Genomic DNA, 21,007 nt, shown 5'->3' on the forward strand with positions numbered 1-21,007 from the left:
CATTTTGCCCTCGCCCCGAGGGTAGTGAGGACCTTTCAGAGTGATTAAACCCGCAGGGAGGAAGGAACCAGAAGGGATGGAGCTGCAGACATCCATCTTAAAAGCCTGCTAGGTACCTGCACTGGCTTGCAGGGTGCAGGAGAGCTTGCTCTCCCCGTCGGCTTCAGGAGAGAGATTTGTAATTCTGTGCTGGGGACTTAGGAGAGAACCAGGGCATCTTCATTAACAGCCCTAAATACTTGAGCAGCCTGAGATCCCTGCAGAGCTCTGGCTGGCTTGTTTTGGTAGGCAGGCACTTACCTGGCCTTAGGGACGCACAGGGGTTTAGCTGGGAAGATGTCCCTGCTGCTGCCCGGTGTCACCGAGGCCTGATTCAAAGTCCACCAGGATGCCTTTTGCTCCATTCAATGCCCCAAAATCCTGCCCTCGTTCTCAGGATGTCCTGCAGCAGGGGGGTCATGGCCATTCCCTCCCCAGATCCCCAAAAAGCTGCCCAGCCCCATCAGCCTGGTCTGAGAGCGGGCAAAGATTTGCAAACCAAAGCCAATTTTCTTGTGATGGAGATATCTGGGTTTTCCAAAGCTGGTTCTGCACCAAAGCCTGTCCCGGAGCCTTGTGCAGCGCTGGGCACACAGACCCACGATTCCCCCAAGCCTCTTCCTTCCCCTCTCCCTCCCTTTCTCATACACCGATCTCACCAACGCAGAGATGGGTCTCAGCAGGACATTTCATTGATGGTTTGGTTTTTTTCCACCTCATTTCCACATAAAAAAACCCCAGGTCAAATGCTCCCATGGGTTCCCCAGCCTTTGGCACCATTCAGAAGGTGCAAAGCACCAGGCTCTGCCCTGCCCAGGGCTCTGCTCCGGCATCGGGAGGGAGAAGGGGTTTTGGGCACTGCTGTACCAGGCAGAGAGCTCACCTATACCCTGCAGCAAAATTATCCAGCAGAACAACAGCCCTGCTTGTCCAGCAGCCTCCAGGCTTTGAAGTAAAGCTATTTTTCCAAACCCACATGATTACAAGCTCAGAAGTTTCCAAATATAAGGCTTGCTGGGTTTGCGTTGGACCGATGCTGCTTTTCGTCTTGGTTCTTTCCCCAAAGGGTCTCTAAAGGATGAGCGGTGCAAACCCGGCCTTTGGCAGAGAGTTCAGCGCAGCCGCTTAGCGAGCAATGCTGAAAAGCAGATGAAATGTGGCTGTGTCAATCTAAGACTGATGAGAGCTAAAAAGGGCATTTCCTCAATTTAATAGTAAAAGCAAAACTGCCCAGCACAACGGTTTGCCTTTTCCCAGGCACTAAGAGCTCAAGCTTTCCCATGAGGAGATTTAGGGGAAGGAAAGACGTCTCTCCTGGTGAGCAGGAGAGCCTGGGCAACCCTGTCTCTTCCCAAAGCGATGCCCTCCTTCAGGTTGCCAGGACTTTGCCTCATGCCCTCCGAATAAGCATGGGGAGAGGAACAAGTCCCTGCTGACTGGTGAGCATCTCCATGGGGGTTCAGGAGGAAAGACTCAGAGAGCAGCTGACCTGGGCCAGGCTAAGGAGATCCCATCCTGCCTGAGTGCTGCCAACGGGAAAAAAATGGGTTGAAGCACTTCTTCTTGCTAGGATTTATTCTGACGTCCATTTCGTCAATCGGAAGGCTGTACTTGGCAATTTATGGGTGCAAAACACAGAGTAAATTCTATTTATACCAGAATGTACCATTCTTCTCAAGGCTGTGTATTTTTGCAATCCAATTAAATACTCTTTTTGTCTAACTCTCCCAATTCCCTCTAGGGCAAAATTAGGAATTATCTGGATCCCCGCTCTGAGGAGTTGGACTCTTGCTTAAAACATCACTTTCCAAATCATGGGTGAAAACCCCACAGAAAGGGAAATCGCATTATCCCATGGACAAAGAAACACTGATATGGGCCATCCTGATTTGCGAAGCGTTGGCTTTATTTTATGGTTGCAGAGCCTTACATTTAATAAAAACCACAAGAATCTCTCTCCTTCAAAGTATGGAATATATAGTATTTATTCAAACTTTGAGAATATATATATATGTATAATATTGATTATATGTATGCACTCGCAGAATGCATGTGCTGTTTATAATGTTATTACACAAGTAAGTGTATACAGGTGGAGTATATCTGCGTGTGTGTATAAATATACGTACACACACCAGTGTATAGGTGCTTCACAGAAGTATATATAAGACATAATATGGATCTACTATAAGTGAGGCATCTCCCTCATGCTAAGGGCTGGGATACTTGTTTTCCTCTTCTGTGCTGTTTGGAATTTTCCCCAGGTCATTTCAACTTTCTTCTTGAAGGCGTCTTTAGCCGAAGATGACTAAAGGAACAGTCTTCATCCTAGAGAAATGTCAAAAAGTCCTGGAGAAAACCCTAAAAAGCGTTAAAAGACAAGAACAAGGAGTGTGTGCTGCTTAATGAAGCGGAGAGACTTTGAGATTTAAAATACCATGGCATTTGCGAAACGGCGTAAAGGAGAATGACAAGCAGGAGACAGGAGGACCTTCCCCGTGAGAGAGGTTTAGGGAGGACAAGGTTCACTTGGGTGGTTTCTCTGCAGCGTCTTCCCTTCTACTTTCCATCCAAAATTATCACTGGCACAAAGGAAGGAGCATCGTGCTTCTAGAAAGCACCGGAGGCTTCAGCCAAGCGCACTCTCAGCGTATTCCTAACCCTGAAAAGCTGACCTCCCTGAGCCAAAAGCAGCCCCGCTCCTCAGTACCTTCACTGTATTCCTACTCCAGACAATACCAGTATAACATGGGCACTCAGACCAGTCTCCAGCTGGCAGCATCTCTGCTGGCCACTCTGACAAGCACTGCCTTGGCTCCGCCAAGCCGTCCCTGGCTACCAGATTCACCCGCTGTGTCCTTTCCACACAAGGTGGTGACATGGGGGGGGTCCTGCCACCACGGGGCTTCCCGCACGTTTCTGTGCAGATCTCACGCATGTTGCACCAAGTTGGGTTGACAACGCCGAGATGCGGCGTCTTGGGGAAATGCCGTCCCCTTCCAAGGCTGTTAGCACAGATCCAGGACCTCCCCGAGCCCAGGGCAGTCACAGCTCTGCTGTGCACCTCGGGAAGGCACGGGGTGAAATGGCTTGGCTGTGAAAAATGGCAAATCTGCACTGAAACCTTAATTTGGTGACAAAAGCTACTGGATCCTGGCTCTCTGACCTGCTCTCTCCTCTGTGAGCAGAAGGCAACACGCACTCGAGTGAAGCAAAGCAAACAAATCAAGCCAGAACTGAGGCTTTTACATCTCTTTTTATCTTCCTACAAGGCAAACTCAGGCTGGGGTTGAGTGATCTTAACCAAGCCGGCTTGTCCATCCTCAACATGGAGCTAACTGCTGAAGCTTTGTTACAGAGGACAAGCCTTTTTTAAAGGATAGCAGAGCAGGACAGTGATGCCTTGAAACTTCAGAGAGCCAGGAAATTTATGATCCCAGCACCAGATACCTAACTATTCCTGTTGTGATTGAAGGTAATAATGACAAAAAGTCCTCTCTCGCTTGACCCAGACTTCTGCAGAAACACCAAGCTCTATGAAGCGTGGCTGGCTTGTAGCTCCAGTAGCTGAACTCAGAGCATCAGGTCAAGGAGTTTCAAGTTTTGCCTTAGTGCATCCTTCTGTCTCTAAATTGGAAGGAAAAACAAACTCCAAGGGTGACTGAGTCCCTGTGGAGTACCAAGGAAAATAAACTTGCAGGGTAACAACCCAGCAGGGCGAGGATTTATTGGCGTTGTTGCTTAAATGCTGTACTAAACATCTGCAAGGGCTGAAAACGGAATGAGAACTGGATCCCCCACCTGGAAGTCAACACATTCTTCCATTTGATCCTAAGTAACATCATCACACCCAAGGCCCCCTCTCTGCTGCAAATTCATAATTACTGAGTGATGCAATGATGCAACACTCCTAAGAAATTAGTCTCCATATGTGAGATGAGCCAGGATTCAGAGGTGCTGGAGACGTACATGAGTCTCTAGGAAAACATTCCTAAAATGCCGGCTGACAGATCACACTGGGGCTGTGGTTTCTGTCTGGTGTCTGTGTGCAAGGGTCCTGCATTACAGCACCCACTTTCTTACTGGGAGGCCAAACTAGGGAAAAAGCCTCAGAGATCACCCTAACTTCCCACTGAAACAGAAGGTTTCTCCACAGCAGGGATTTGTAGGTCAGGACAGCTCAGCTCTAGTGTGACTGCTCCAGGGTAGAGCAGAAAGAAATAAAATTTAAAAAAGTGTGGCACCTATCGAGTAAGAGCTGTTGAGTACCAGAGCTACTGGAGGACGCTGAGATGCTGCTTGAGCAGGAAATCTGCATTTAGCAAGCAGTTTAGGAAAAGCCCAGAGCAGCTGCAAAGCACGAGACCAGCCAGACTTCCACTCACCCCCTGCTACAACATCAGCTGTGAGAGGCAATGTCACGTTTAAGGTAATCAGTCAACCCCCATGTAACGATACAAGTGAGTTTTACACACTATCCCGGAGTACGAGGAGGAGCGGGAACAAGGAGCATCAAACACCACAGGCTATGTGCCAAAGCGCTCCAGAGCGGGTATCGGGGTGACTGGCGCTGCTGCTACGCACAGCGGGTTTCAGCATCTGATGGTCCAAGTGCAAAGCATTCCTTACCTTCTCCCAGCGTGCTCACCACTGTGACTTCTGAGGCTTTGCTGGCACCCCGGGAGGTGTAAGCCTTTATATAAAAGCTATAGCTGGTTGAGGGCTCTAAATCAGTCACTAGCTGCTGGAAGGTGCTCTTGCTAACAGCCTCCTGATACTCCTTCTCTACAGGATCTGAAGCACAAAGAAAGAAAGAGCAGAGGGGGGTTAGGCTTTGCAAGAGGTAAAGAGACTAAACAGATGTTGCAAGCAGTAATTTTGGTCCCAAAGGTGGATATGTATCTGCCCACATCCTCTTCTGCTTACATTTCTGTGTGCTTTGTCAGAGACCTAAGTGGGCAGCAAGATTTGGCTACGTGGCTTCACCCTCCCCACCCTTTTGGTATTTACAGCAGCATTACTGCCTCATCTCTGTCTTTCAGAAACAGGGAGGTGATGGAGAACATGGGTGGTAGCACTGCCTACTGCAGTGCAGACTTGGTTTACCTACTGGGCTGTGTTGCTGAATGACAGTAGGCTGAGGATGCTCTGGGCAGCAGGTAGAGCACCATACCTGCAGCTTTCCGAATGTGCAGCACGTAGCCGATGATCTCCTTGGTGTTCTGCAGAGGCTTTTCCCAAGACACCTGGATGGTGGTTGCAGAGACCGTCTCAGCCTTCACGCTCTGTGGAGGACCGGGCAGCCCATCTGCCCACAGGACCGTCAGGCGAGCACTGGCTTGCGTGGAGCCGGCACTGTTCTCGGCGATGCACTGGTAGATGGCTTCATCTGCCTGGTTGATCCCATAGATGGAGAGAGTGCTGCGTGGGGACACGAGGGGGACAAGCATGTCACTGAGCGCTCTGCCGCGGACGTCCCTCCCTGCCAGCCATGCCATGGCCCCCATGCTGGCTCTGATGGCAGGGCATCCCACACGCCTCTGTTTCCATAGAAAGCTTCCAGGAAGCTGTGGGCTGGTGCTTTTGGGGAAGGAAAAGCTCAGGAGGTGGATGCACCATTCCCTAGATCCCGTGAATGGGCAGATTCTCTCTGTCCCCACTTGCAGAGACCATGGTTCAAGTACAGCCAGATGGGGACATAGGGTGGGATGGGGAATGGCAGGACCTGAAGTCCCACATTCAGGAAGATCCTGGCCACTCTAGAGAGAGAGCTCTGTGGCAAGTGCATCCACACACCCAAACCAGCTTTAACTGGCTTAGTTCCAGTACACACCAGTGAGACCCATCCAGGCACCACACATGATTGCTAAGCCAAGTCTAATCAAGCACAGCCAGAAAGCCCTCTGGTGATGCTCTAATTGCATTATAGCACATTAGAGCAGTCTGAGGGTAACATTGGGATTAGCTGATTTATCCGGCAGGGTTACATTTTCAGAAACGTGATCACCATGAGCCAAAAGCCAAAGCTTATGAGCAAGTCACAGGTTTTGTCTGCAAAACCTCTGAGCATGTTTTTGATCCTGGCGCATCAAAGCTTGCTCTCCCAGGGCAGCAACCAGAGCTTCCATTCTGCTCTCGGGGGCCTCCACATCAGGCTTAGATGCTGTTTTCGGCCTCCAAGATAAAGACAGGCACTGGCTACCCTGGTGGAAAACATCCCTAAAGGAGGGAGAAAAGCCAGCCAGGTACCGGCTTCCCAAATGAGTGCGTCCCTGAGCACGGTGCCCGTCTCCGCACCACCTCCAGGCGGGATGTTTAGTGGCTTGATGGGCACAGTGACAACCAGAGTCCTTGCACATGTGGCCACGTGAACTGAAGACCCTTTCTGCACTGCAGGACCTTCCAGCAATGTTGTGTACAACTGGAGCAAGTTCAGGGCCAGCCCAAGGGCTGCACTGCCCAGTATCTTTAAAATAATGCCAGCAAATATTGACTCAGAAATAACTGTGCAACACATTAGCTCTATCTTGCCATTCAGCATGAAAAACAGCTTTTCTTAATAACATTTGTTCACAAACAGGGACCCATCAATGAAAGCCCTGCTCTCTCCAGGGCTTGCACCCTTCCTCAGGAACCACGCCAGGAACAACGCAATTCAATTTGTAACTATCCAGCAAACACAAGGCCACCTAAATAAATACCCCGTGTGTCTCCCTTCCAAGACACGGGGTGGGGAGTCTCCCCACACTGTGTCCAGCTCCGAGCTGGAAATGGAAAGGCAGCCTTTGACACTGGATATGTTTTTACCAACGCTGAGGCAGCAGCTCACGTTATGATAAACTATGCTTACGATGCCCTTAGTCCTGGTAGGGTGTTCTCACAAACTGGGCATCTTGGGGAAAATTTCAGAAATAAAGGTCCAGTAGGGTCCCAGACCGGACCACTTAAACCTGGAGACAGCTTTGACACCACCGTAAATGGCAGCACAATTGTATACATTACTGCAAATTGTGGGATCGACGAGTCCTGTAGATAGACTACAGGATATACCCCCACAGCACTGAATAAAACACCGCTCACCACTGCCTCCGCTTCCATTTTAGAGCATCACCCATATGTCCACCTCTCTGGATTAATCCCTATTAGTGCATCTGTATTTCCAGACCTGTTCAGTTCATTTGAACTGTGGTTTGCTTCTGGCTCGGCATGAAGGTTTGGGAGATCACGATGCCTCCAAGCTTCAGCATCATCTTGTTGGCTTATGCCAAAGCTTGCTTGAGCTTTTTGGTTGCTATTTTTCTGTAAGAAATGACCTGAACCTTACCAAATTCACATCCATTGCTTGCTTCTAGGAAGAGATAAATTATTTTCTTCTCCCGCAGAGAATTCCAGGTGGACCTGGGACTTGACTGCACATCAGTAAATCCCAAGCATCCCTGCTGATGCGAGGGGCACTTCATGGCTTTTGGGGAGTCATAATCAAAGCTGGCCCTTTTATGTAAATGAAAAATTGTACATGGAAAGTGGAAATGATAAATAACCTGCCACTGCCTGCCTGTATGTCAGAACGAATGCTTCTTCTAATTGCAGCAAAATATTGGTCTTCCTATATTAAAATTTATTATTGCTGTTGATTTAACATTCATATTTCTGTCTTGCAAATTATCGAGGCCATGGTGAGCGAGCAAATGTTTAACAGTCATCTATTTATGCCCTGTGCCTTTGTTTCCTTGGAAACATTGTAAATGGAATATCAAATGTGATGGTTTCAGCTGATATGGTGATTTTAGAGAATCAGGCCTAAGCCTCTCTCATAGCCACAGGCTCAACGTATCTGATTAAATGGAAGGGGAAAGGCAGAGTTGGGGGGGGGGCACAGGGAGGAAGGACCCGATGTGTGGCTCAACTGTGTCAACAAGGGCTGATTCCTGTGAGGACAGATGGCAGAAGGCAGGATTACGCCATCCGAAAGCTGTACTTGCAGCTCTGCACAAAGCAGATGTGTGGAAGGAGCAGCAGCGCTTCCTTCTGCCCCGTCAATGCAGGGATTATTTCCACATTGGCTGCTGTGCATCTGGGCACCCAGGAGCTGCCAGGCTGGGCTGGCACACAAGTCGAGAGCAGCGTTAAGCTTCCCAAGCACAAAGCAGCCCAGGAACAACGAGGAGTATTTAGGCTTCTCCTCCTCCAAGCGTATTTATTTGCTTTACATGGAGAGAGGAAAAGATGCGTAGGAGGGAAGAGGGGAGCCTGGCTGGAAAGCAGTGTAAGGGTACAAGGAGCCTGAGGGCAACGGCGTGATGCTGGGGCCAAAGACATCTCTCTCCTGGGAGGACTGGGGGGTAACTCCTCTCGTGCAACACAGATGATGTGCTGGATGCAAGCGGTCCTGGAGTAGGACAGCACTTGGTCACCGGGACCCGGAGTTGGGCAGAGCCTCGGACATCCCAGCTGCTTCTCCGCAGAGGTCTCAGGGTGGCTAGTAACACTGACATGCCCAGTCAAGTCAGAAGAAATAAATAAATTTCCACAAAGTGGACATGGCAGGTAGCGGGAAACTTGCTTCAGGCTTTGAAAAGTTCATTTTCATTGAGATTTACAAGGCTGTGTTTGGATGTACCATGCAGTAAGAGCCTTGGCCATCCGTTACCTAGGGCCCACATTACCTGGAACGATGTGCAGGCAACGGGGTCAATAAAACAACTGGATTTTTGGCTATGCCTATAAACCCGGGTAAGGAGCAGAAACCGAGTGCGGAGAAGTTGGCGAGCAGAATGCCCAGCTTGAGGAGAACAAGGGTTTTCTCTCTCTGTGTCGGTCCCTGTGACACCCGCAGGCAGACCTCTAAGGGAGGCTGCTGAGCTCCCCGTGAGCCCCGGCGTGAGCTCTGAAGCACGCTGGTAGCTGTGATGGGGAGGGCAGGAGCTGGCAGTGAGTTACATGAACCTCAGCATCATCCCAGCTGATACCTCTGCTGTGCGTCCATTTTCATCTTAACTACTGACAAATTCTTCCTGCCTTTGCCCACCGCATCACCCCCCCCCAGGACGCGGAGGATGCGGCGTGGCAGGGTCAGTGTTCGGCCCAGCAGCTTTCCCAGGTTTTGCTGCTTTTTGTTCTTTCTTTTTTTTTTTTAAGGAAGCTCAAACAAAAGGAAAATATGTAGTTGCTGTGCGAGGAGGCGCAGAGTGTCTCTGCACGTCAACCATCTGAAATATGCAGTGTCCTTTTATTTCCTCCCGTCAACAGGAAAAAAAATCTGTCACTTTGGGACATCTGCTGTTGGAAAACTTTCCCGCGAGTGCCAGACTGGCAGCGCCGTGAGCACGTCAGACGAGGCGAGATGCCAGAAGGCTTTTTGCTGGTCACCAAAGCCGCTCAGCGAGCCGAGGGCTCCATCACATCTCCGCACAATGCCCTGACAGGCATTGATGGAAGTGGGGAGAGGAGCCGCTGCAGATTCACACCCGGCTGAGCTGAAACGAGAGGCCTCCGTTGCTCGAAAGCCGTGGTATTCCCAAGCTGTCTTCCCAGTTCATAGGCAATCAGGATGACTGATCTGGCTCGGGTCAGGGGTCCGGGCCAGTGACCGGAGATCAGCTTTCCAAAGGCTCCTCTGAAAAAGTCTGAGAACTGAAGGAAGCCTCTTCATCGATTCAGCAGCACAAAGGAGAAGAGGGGCCCATCTGGAAGGCTATCAGCCTGCGCGCGCACACAGGCGCACAAAGGAGGGAGTGTGATGAAATTAATGCAGAGAGCAGGCTGTGGCTAGCGGCGAGAGCATTTTAAGTGCCGGCAGCTACAGAAAGCCACCAGCGCCACGTTCAGCTGCCCCGTCCCCGTGCCCCGCTCTGCCTCCATTTATTATGGGCCGTGTTGTGCCGCGCTGTGTCGAACGAACCGCTCCTGGGCTGCCGGCCGGTGCCGTGCTGGAAGGAAGGTTTTTTTCCCTCCAGTGCTGGTTGTTCACAGCTTTGCAGAAATGCCCTGTATTTTGAAGGTTGCCTCGTACAGGCTGACAATAAGGTGCAAAGCTTGAAGAGTGACACTCAGCAGCCCAGAGGGACACTGCGTATCGTCCCTAGCTCTCTATAAGCATGTTCTTACATCTCCAGAAATTAAATATCATGCAGGGCTTCCTAGGTGAAATTGGGTTGTGTTATGCAGGAGAAGGAACCCTTTCCATACAATCTGGTTCATATTTAGCAGGTACTGCAGCCCGCTGGCCAGGATGCCAGCCTGATTCTCCGGTTACAGCCTCACCCAAGTAGTTTCTGGAGGGATGCTGCTGGTCCCAGCAAGGTGCACAGTGCCCTGGGGAACCAGCCCACCCTCCCTGCTGGTGCCAGATGAAAGGGTCGGCAGACTCTCATCCTGCAAAGCTGGTTAGAGATGCTGCTCCTTCTCACAGCCCTGGGAGAGGACAGAGTCCGGCAAGAAGGGGATTTGGCTGTACGGTGTGTCTTCTGCAAATGGGATGCTGTAAACAGCGTTGCATTTCCTACGGGAGGCACAGCAGTGGCATCATTTCTTCCTGAAATGCTGACCCTTCTTTGCTGGCTTCAAGACACCTCGGTTTGCACTGTTTTGACGTGACACATGTACTGAGCCCTTCTGGGAACTCACCACTGCTCAGGCACCACGCTGGGGACAAGCAGTGGCTGGCTCAGCTCCACAGTCCAACCGGACACCAAATTCTCTAGCCTTGGAGGTCCTTTGGTTCAGCTCTGGTCCACATCAGAGGTGGTCTGAGCCTTCCCAGGTGGGAAAGGTGGAGATGTGTCCTCCCATCCCTGCAGAGCTGGGAACTGCACCCTGGCACAGGCAGAAGACAACAGCCAGAGCCGACTGCTCCTTATTACAAGACTTGCTGGTTATCCGGGGAACATGTCGGCTGCTACTCAATCTGTTTTCACGAGCCAGAGAGTGCAATCACGGATTGAACTGAATCCTGTCCCAGGGAGGGAGTAGAAAAGTCTTTACATCTGCAGGACCACAGGGAAGCACAAAACATCTCAGGAAAAGCTACGGAAGGGAGGGCAGATGCCTATGGTAGGACTGCAAATGCAGACAGTTGGGAGAACTATCTAAATAGAAAGACCCCCAAACCTTTTTCCCAGCAAGGGGCATGGGTGTTAGAGAGGAAAAAGACCCAGCCTAATCCAGGGGAAGCTGATTTCAGGCTGCCCCACAATGGGCTCAGTCCTACCTCGAAGGCTGCTGTGTTAGGACCATTCTCTGCAGATGTATTTTGCTGTATGCAACAGCTTGAAGAAACACTTAAACCCCTGAATTAGCGATGCACTGCAAGAGCAGCTCAGCGGAGCAGCACACAGAGAAAAATTACACAGGCAACTTGGTAGCAAAATAATCGCAGCCACATGAGAAGGGGAGACTGATGCTCATTGCTGTCAGCTGCTCTGGGGCTGCTGCAGATCCTTTTCATGGGATATGGCTGTGTGATCCCAGCACGGGATCCCTGCTCGGTGCAGGGGAGGTGGGATCACGCTGATGCCCCACTGCTTAGTAGGGTTATGGGCGCTCGTGCGGAGCCCTTCCTTGCGAAGGTCATTTCCACGTGTCTTCCGAACAAAGTCAAACCCATAAATTATTCTTAAATCAGGAGCAGCTGGTTCACATCCCAGTCCTCCACATACTTATTTGTCACGCTTCTGGGAACTGAAATACGATTTGCTGCACGGTACCCTTCCCATAATCACCAACCGTCTCCAAGCTCATTGCATAAATAACCTGCAGGCTTGCCTGTCCTCCCTTAAAGTCTCCAAATCCCTACAAATTCAAGAGTCTGTGGAGTATGTGCACCATGAAGGGATGTACAAACTCATCTGCATTTCTCCGCACCCAGATAACATGGGTTTTATAGAAAAAAAACACTTTGTGAATGACAGGCTCTAATTTGCCTGGGTTTGGTACCAAAAGGGCTGTCTGGTCCCAAGTTCTTGGATGCTTGTGCTTGAAGGTCCTTGATGCTTCGTATTGGCGCTAGGATTAAGCAGCACGACAAGTGCAAGAAAAGCAAAGTTGTCCTGAAGTTTATTTACGGAGGAATATTTTCCCTGATGAACCTTGAACATTCACGGCCCTTGAAGTGAGTCATTCCCAGAGCACTAAAACAAGTGCAAACCAGTGAGGAAGAATTTAAAAAGGAGACAGTTCATAAGTGAAGGTCACAGAGGAGAGCAAATGCCACCTCAGCCCAGGTTCTAATGAAGCCTTTTTCCGGTGGAAGAAATGAAGTCCCTTAATTACCATTTTGTAAATAAAATCTTCTTGGAAAATCAATATTTAGAGCCTGCCTTCTCTGAAGATGTTGGCCTTTGTTCCTTGCTATTACGGCCATATAAACCCCATAGTGTGATATACTTCTAGGCTGAAAATTACCCCCCTGAACCTGATTGGGTCAAAGGAAGAAAAGCAATAAACCTTTCAGAGCGGTAATTGGGGTACTATTTCATGCTTCCTTGTGAATTTTGAAGTAATAACCTAGAAAGCATGATTTTATACAAGCCCACAATGAACTTGGCCAGTAACCGCCCCTTCCTCCTGCAGCGATACGCCTGCTTTCAGGCCGGGCTGGTGATGTCGGGTGGGAATTTTGCTGGAAATGCCCATTACACCTCTCAGGCGTTTGGATCATGATCGATCCGAATCACCCCAGGAACACTAGGGGCAAACTGGCATCTCCGATCAACAGAGAGGAACAGACCCTGTGGCTGCTGGACATGGGGATGGCTCCACCAAAGTGAAAAACGCTCCATCAGCTTTTCCATCCGAGAGCACGGTTCAGCGCAGCATCACCCCGACAGCTATCGGCTCCGTCCCCAACCGAGGGACTGCATGGCAAGGCAGCCCCATCGGCAGCTCCTTCAGTGATTTTTATTCACAGCTTTTAATGGAAAACCCCACAATTCCCTACGCCTGAGCTTTCATGCATTTTTCATTAACAATTATCCGCTATCCCAGAACTGCTTTTGATTTTTGCTAATCATCGATTGGATATTTTGTTCCCACACAGCTGGCATTTTCAAAACATAACAACCACCTCTGGAGAGGGCACAGCAGAAGGCTGATCTTTAATGCTAATGTGCCCAGAAACCGTCAACACATCAGGTGATGAGAACTCACATCTGAGGGACCACGAGGGAAAAGGTATTTATCGGACACAGCCTGTGAGGCTTATTTTACTGTGCTAAAAAGGCTGGAAGTTGCTTAGCAAGTAACTGTATGGTGTCGTACCAGCAGCCACATCCAATCTGCAGTGATTCCAGACCTGAATCTCAACAACGATGGGCTTCTCAAGTCCCATGACCTTGAGGGTTTGCTCTCCTTGGGTTTGCACTTACCGCAAATGAGAGATAGCGTGGGGTGAACGTAGATGCCAAAGGGCCCTTCAGAACTTTGTGAGGCAACAGTTTGATCGAAAGATCTTCCCATCGGCTGTGGGTTTGCGGAGACACGCTACTGCCAGCAGGAGCGATGCCTCAAGCTTGCAGGAGCAGAGCGGCATCTCGAACGCATTGTGTTCTGCAGGTCTGGACCTCACTTCTAGCTGTGTTTGTTTACAAGAATGAAGTTGTTCATAATGATACATTTTGCAATCAATTAGCACATTATATGATTTGGGATGATTTACTCTTTTTTTTCTAAAAAACCCTTTGGGGGCATTCAGACCTTTATTGCCATATTAAGCAGAGTTTTAATCCAAATGAATTTTCTGGGAAACCATGTAATCTAATTAAAAAGCTCATAGTGCAGTTTAGTAGCTTCATTACTCGTAGATTTGAGATCCATCTTAACATGGACAAATATTTTCCAAGTGCAATAGACTGATAAATCCAAGCCATAATCACAAACTGATTTTGCCTGGAACTAAGTGCGTTACAGCACTTAGTCATGCCCATGAGAATGAAACAAAGGACAACTTGAAAAAGCTCAGAAAAAAACCCAGCCGTTGATCTGTTTCCTCCATTTCATGGAGCACCCAGCCCTGCTGTACCAGCAAGGGCGTTTTTCAGACTGGCAGCTTTGGAAACCACCAGGCACGGCCATTTGCCTGAAGCTGGGCGTCAGAGTAGCCCAAGACTACTGCAAAAGAAGCCAAAAGTTCAACATCATCGAGTACGATGGCCTTAGGGCTCAGCTTTACGTTCGCGTTACTATAGCTTGAGAAGACGCCACGTGTCAGCTGAGCCCCAGTAACTGGCTGAGCTCCCTCAGCTTGTGCCAGATGCAATGTAATCTGATCATTTAGCTCGCAGTGGAAAAGACTGACGCTAAATTGCATTAAATTGATTCCCATAAGAAAACGATTACAGCGATGCTCACCGAGTCGCAGTTCACATGCATGTGTAGCACAGCTCCAGGCACAGGGACCCGGGCAGGAGACATGACCATGACCAAAGACCCTATTTTGACTTTCCTCAAACAGTGAAGAGGAATGATTTCACAGGCAAGACATCTGGGTGAGACGCAGAGCCAGATTCAGTGTGAGTTTTGTCATGGATTTAATGACCGCTTGTAAAGTCTTTGGTCACTTCTGACTCCGCTTCCTGGTCAATAAAAGGGAATGCACTAATTTCCCTTCTCCCATTTCTGCTCGTTTCATCTCATAAGGGCAGACAAACATCAGAAACCCATGCAACAAACTAGAAGATCATGAGCCTGGATTGAGTGGCATCTGTATGCACACACAAAGTTCCTTGAAGCTCTAAAAACTTCCAGCTCAGAGAAAACCTCCACTGATTGAGAAGATTTTATGACAACTCACACCTTACCCTTCTTGCAATGCACATCCTCCCATCCTTCATATAACAAAGCTTTTAAAAAGCCTCAAACCTGAAGTCAAAAAGCCATAGTATATAGAAACTTAGAAAAATAAACCCACTTTTCTCCCCTGAGGAACAAGCCATGGTGCCTGCACAGCATTTCCCAACAGTCTAAACTCAAGGTTCCGACCCTCCAGCACGGCTGGGTAGTTGCATTCATGAGACACATTTGTTAAGATAGATAGCAGAGCTATATGACAGCATAAAATACAAATCTCTACCAATAATTTAGGTATATTACACAGGTACTGTTATTTTTCAGTATATTGTTCCATGCTATTTCCATAGAAACTATGTTGTCAACTTGTAATTTTCACACTAAGTGCATCCCACCATATCATTTCCTCAGCACAAACATCCCCTTCCCCTCACACGAAAATGCCGTTATTTGGTATTTAGAGAAAACACTCTTCCCCAGTGAGACAAAAGGCTGAAGTTTAGTGAAAGTCAGCTTCTACACAAATACTATTGCAAATGTATTTGGATTTGCACACCCCAGCAGGTCAATGTTCAGAGGTTAAAGCGCAGTTCCTCCACTGCGGAGTGAGTGTGGTCCCTGCCAACTCCAGGGACAACATTTGGTCCTTCCAGAAATATCCAGGTGATGATCAGGACAAAAGAGAAACTTTTGCTGGGTTCCTGCATCATCAGTCAAAGTCTAACGCTGATGTCCTAGTACAATAAAGCACAAAGCACTGAAATGTAAGCCTACAAAGTGCAGCTAGTAGGACCGGAGCAGTGTTTTAGCAGATCAAAGCCCAAGTTGAATCCACAGATCTGCTTCTGAACATTACCACCTTCAAGCAAGCCAACATCTCTCCTGCCTTCCTTTCCACTGAAGTCCAGAAAGTTCAAAATAATGACTTTTAATTCAGCCTCTCTCAAAAGCAGGGTCAGGGAGCATTGCATCAGTCCGAGGGTGCATGACAGCAACCTCCCTCACCTGCTGAAGCCAAGTTGGCTCTAAAGCACTCCCTTTTCAAGGCGCTCAAGCAGCAGGAGTGCAGTCTCTGATCACTCAGGCCCATCTCAGCGTTGAGCACGTTAGCCATTGCCCAGCACAAGGGGGCTATGGCGAAAGCAGGGCTTGCACAGCTCACCAGGACGTGCTGCAGACCCCACTGCCCTCTGCCAGCTTTCATTGCCTGGTCCAAAATGAACAACTGCACACATCTGCCTCAAAATCGCTGTCTGCACAAAAGCTGAAGCCTGTGTGAGCTAACTTGCTCTTTGCCCAAGAATTACACCTGCAGGGTCAGCTATTTCTGGACCGTCAGGTAGGCGATGTCCATCCTCCATGTGTGGTAACTCCAGATTGACGCTGGGGAATGGCACAACCCAGGTGTGTGTCTCACACTGCCCTCCACCCCACGCTGCAACGCCAGTGGCCAGCGCACGAGGACTTACCTGTTGTTATTCTTCAGCTTAATGTGGTCGCTGGTCTCCAGGATCTGCCCGTTCCTCAGCCAAGTGATCTGTGGAGGGGGTTCCCCTTGGGCCACGCACGTGAAGATGGCAGTAGTCCCCACGGGCCTGGAAATGGACTGGGGATGCTGCACAAACTCTGCAGGGGCTGCAAGGAGGAAGGAGAAGGAGGGTGAGAAAAGTCATGATGATCCTACTTTAGCCTGGTACAAAGAGCAACCTCATAGCTTGGGCTTCAATAAGCCTCGTCTGCCTGGGAAAATGGGATCCTTGGCCAACGCCCAGCATAGGCAGCAGATAACTATGGTTTGGATGGTGTGTCTGTGGTCAATGCAATGCTGCAATTCGGTTGCCCATCCTGGTAGTCATGGCTTCGTAGAAGCACCTGAAGGTCCGCTCAGTACGGTATGGAGAGCCAAGGTGAGTGCTGCAGGGTTCAGGCAAACGGCATCAAAGTCTAAGCCCCCTCAATCACCTCTCCCCAGTCTCCCACTGAACGCATCCCCAATGCCGCAAAATAATCCGTATCTGACAAAGGTTATTTCAAAATGCATCCTGCCTGTTGGGGGAACAGGCTGGAAGGTCAGCAGTCTCCGGTCGTTTGCACACACGTAAAATGGAAAGCGTGAGTAACCCTTCATAGTGTGTGGCACCACGCAGGGCCGTCACCCTGGCAGAAATGAGCCGTCTGCTAGGGAGGCTGTCAAAAATCAGCACGTATTGACAGTACAAAGAGCGGTGAGGAAGGAAGGCTGCAACTACACACCGCAGTTAGAGTATTTGCGGCTGGGGAGATCTGCTGTTTCATCAATGGCAGAGCTAGAGCAACACCCTGGCTTTGCCCAAAGGACCTGTACGGCATTAGCCAACTGCTTGCAAATGGAAAGAGATGTATGGATGTGCATACAGCAACCTGGCAGGTTGGTCTTTCCCAGGAAATATCAGATTTGCTGCAGACTCTCCTGGTAGCAATAGACTGGGGAGCATTTTTGACCCCAGATCTGCAGCCTGGGACCCTTGGGGTCCTGCCAAGCCTGGTAGAAGACTCCACCATGCCTGTAACTGCTGCTCACCTCATAACCAAATGTTTTCACCTTTAACAATAACACTTTTAAATGGAAAGTGATTTCTCCCTTTCCAGCAGCTCAAAATAGATTTAAAATAATTTATCAGAATAAACCAGTGTATTAGCCTACAGAAAGCAGGGCCTGAAAAACACTGCCAAATAGGTGAGTTTATTCAAGCAGTTACACCTCAAAGGGCAAAGTGATAAATATACTCCACGTTACTGCTGAAACTTAAAATCAGGTGGAACCAGCAGCAGCCGCAATGAAGACAAACAGATAAGAGGCCCAGACCCGTAATGAATTTACCGACTAATGTCACATAACGGATGGCTGGTGTTAAATTTTTCCGACAAAAGCAAAACTATCCAGGGAGACACGCTCAGTGCCACTCGTTGGCATTTTCCAAGCGTGAGGTTGGTGGGCTCTGGCACCAGCAGAGATGCAGGGATGGGAGAAGGTAGCAAACTGGTCCAGCAAAATGTGTTCAGGGGTGGCCAGGCTGCAGGCAGGAGCAGCTACGCAAGAGCTGAGCCTTGTGTTTCATGGCCAAAAATCCCCTCCGGGTTTGCTGCAGCAGTACGGGGTAATAAAGCTCTTCCCCAGCTGCATGCGTGCATGCAATTTGCTACTGATGCAACAAGGCCCAACCGCAGCGAAAGGTCCTTGCGTGTAAGAGCGAAGTCATGCACGTTGTAAGTCCTGCAAGCAGAAAGACAGAAATTCATGGAAGAGCCCGTCTACCTCAAAGGAGCCCCCTCTTTCATTTTTAATGGGAAGCAGAGCATGGCAGGTCTGACTTAAGTTAGCAGTAGGGGGTCTCCGCCGGTAGAGTTTATTGTCAGGCTGCTTCTCTCGGTGCTCGGTTCTACTAATGAACCTGATCTCAGCAACCTAACGGGCACAGATTTCCAGAACCTCCTGCTAAACTTCCCCACGTGCCAATCGATCCCTTGTCCTTTTATTTCCCTCCTATGTTTTTCCCCCTCTAGGCTTATAAATTAAAATAAAATTCAGATTGGGTTCACTCAAAGTTGGAAGCACGGATGAACAGGGGGAAAAACCCCTCATCCCTGCAGTGAATGGTCCCTTTGTGGCGTACAGTGAGAGCTTTAGAGACTTGATTTTCAAGACTTCCTTAACCTCCCGCCCCCTGCTTTGTGCTGGCGCGGTTTTGCAGGAGCAATTATTTTGCAAGTGGCTGTGCACCTCCCTGCTTTCATCTGGGCTCACGAGTTGCACCCGCAGTACTCGCAGGTGCAAACCCACGATGCCAAGGAAGGGCACAGCCATCTTCCAGCTCCTCGCCGCAGCTTCATTAAAGATCCTGCCGCTTGGCTCTTTGCCTCTGCCTCCCCCTCCGCTTCACTAAATCTCAAACCCACCGTTTGTTCCGACAGAAACAAAGTTTAAATATGGAAAGAAGCATCCGGCGTAACCCTTCTGGAATCGCTGGCTCTCCTTATCCTCCCTTATTAGCCCGTGTCAAGAGGGAGTAATTGGAGCGGTGTCGCGTGTGACTCGGGGGTAACGAACGTGCAGCTGCGGCCGCTGGCTCGGCGCCAGCGATGCTATTCAGGACCGCGGCCCCTCGGGTTCCTCAGGTCCCTGCTCCCCTTCGCCATCCCTCCTCTCCGCTGCCTTGCTAAAAACAACCAGATCAAAACCCTGGCCCCTGTTTAACTTGTTTAAACTGTCTGGGGAGCAGGCGGCCGCTCCTTCGAACGGCTCCCACCTCTGCTGTGCCGAGCTGTCCCTGCTTGCTGGCATCCCTCGCTGCAAGACATGGCATCCCTTCTGCTGTTCTTGCTCCTCCTGGCTTTCTCAAGGCATTGCTCTGTCCCGTTCAGGTCTCACCCTACTCCTTTTGGTGCAGAAGGAGCAGCAGTGCGGAGCTGTAGTGACAAAAGGGACACGGCCACAGCAGAAACCCATGGAGTTAAAAGGCTCCCTGTCCCCATCACCAGCTTCTGACAGCATCACAGAAAGGACATGGTCCAGGTGCCACCAGGGTCTTAACACGGGGACAGACATTGCTGCAAGGAGATGCCCCTCTGCTCCCCCTGCCCAGGGTGCACCCGACCCGGTGTCTGTACCAGCGTCCCCAGGCAGGGTGCCCTGAGGCAGCCACCGGTGCGTGGTCTCGGGGCGAATGGTTCCTTTCGTGGACAGAAGAACATCTGCTCTCCTCCTCCCAGTGCCCTTTCAAATGATTTCGATGGGAACCGAGAGTTTGCCACCTCTGGCCCTGGGTTAGCGGGAAAGAAGCAGAAGCCAAGCCCTGCCTTAAGCCAAGCCCTGCTTTAAGCCAAGCCCTGCCTGCTGCCAACCCTCCACCCGCCTCGTCTTTCATAATTAATAGAGCATCTTGTCAGTGCTCATCTCGCCCTGCATGGAGGCACAGTGGCCTGAACACCTCTCCCCCTTCCACACGACATGCCAAAAGGCCATCGCAGGCAGCAAGAGGAAGCGCTTCTCAGCCCTCGATGAAGATCCTAACAAAGGTATTAATGAAGATCACTGGTAAGAGCAGAGGATTCAAACCTGGCAAGGAGGAGTGGGCAGGATCCAGCCCTGGCTTGTGAAGTATGAAGAAACCAGAGCGTTGATTATTCAGGACCTAATGGGAGGGAGGGAATCATGCAGTTTTAATGAATATTTAAAGGTGTGACATTGGTATCAAAAAGCAATAATCCTTAATACCACTCCCAGAATCATTAACAAAGTGCTTCAATAGCTTTCACTGTGCTCAACAAACTGTGAGAGCACAAAGATGCACTGTAACAGTGGGTTGTAACGGGAGACCCGGACGGGCTCCATCACTTTAGGGACATTTCATCTCAGCAGTGTGTCCCCCAAGATAACAGGGAGCTTCGCTGCCCTTGCCGTGAGTTTGCAGCACGGTGCTTAGTGCAGTGCCTGGCGGCTCGCTAAGAAGGGCTGTCCTGAGGATGGGGGAGCACTGACAGCCCATGCATCGTTGCCAGATGAATCCTTGCCCCTCGCACCTCGGTATGAAGCCGTCATTAATTCTCAAGAAGCCAGAGTGGCAGGGTGAGGGAGGGAGGCTGGGGTGAGGAGAAGGAAGAATAACATGGAAACAACAAAACCTCATCAATTAGGCTACCGGAACCTACAGTAAGAGTACAAAGGAGAAGACAGGTCAATGGGGAAGTCAGTCAAGCACAGCATCACATGACAGGAGATTTAAGACAACTGCTGCCCGCTTGGCTTCTCCCTATCGACTACAGAGGATGCTCAGATGCTTACAGAAGTTACTTAAATAGTTAAGTTGTAGAGTTGGTGGGATTGCTACGGCCAAAGATGGAACCTGTGACTGTGTCCCTGGGAAACAGGCAGAGACCACTCAAGGAAGCTGCCACGGAGGCTGTCCATCAGCCCTCAGTGGGTATCAAGAACTTCTTGTCCTGGCAAGGTGCAGGTTGGAGCTCTGCAGCAGTAGGACGTGTTCCCACGTTACCTACTGGCGTGCTCCTGGGAGGATGCTCTGGAGGGCTCAGGCACCCCAGCTCACTCCAGCATCTCAACAGACGAGATCCAAGTGCCCATCTGTCCCTGTGTGGTGGCTTTTCTTGAGAAGGAAAAAGTAGGCAGGAAGGGGACTGCTCCTTG

General features: G+C 49.9%; 1 protein-coding gene across 1 annotated transcript in view; it reads right to left on the minus strand.

Annotated features, from left to right (window-relative positions):
* Window positions 1–21,007, minus strand: part of IGDCC3 (immunoglobulin superfamily, DCC subclass, member 3) — a gene marked incomplete at both ends in the record, with an annotated part of 94,449 nt that overhangs the window by 2,915 nt on the left and 70,527 nt on the right. The window contains 3 exons of the mRNA XM_009700025.1: window positions 4,669–4,833; window positions 5,213–5,460; window positions 16,293–16,458. Coding sequence (XP_009698327.1) covers window positions 4,669–4,833; window positions 5,213–5,460; window positions 16,293–16,458 — 579 coding nt within the window. The remainder of the gene's footprint in view (window positions 1–4,668; window positions 4,834–5,212; window positions 5,461–16,292; window positions 16,459–21,007) is intronic.

Source organism: Cariama cristata, unplaced genomic scaffold (genome assembly GCF_000690535.1).
Source record: "Cariama cristata isolate BGI_N322 unplaced genomic scaffold, ASM69053v1 scaffold17135, whole genome shotgun sequence".
NCBI lineage: Eukaryota > Metazoa > Chordata > Aves > Cariamiformes > Cariamidae > Cariama > Cariama cristata.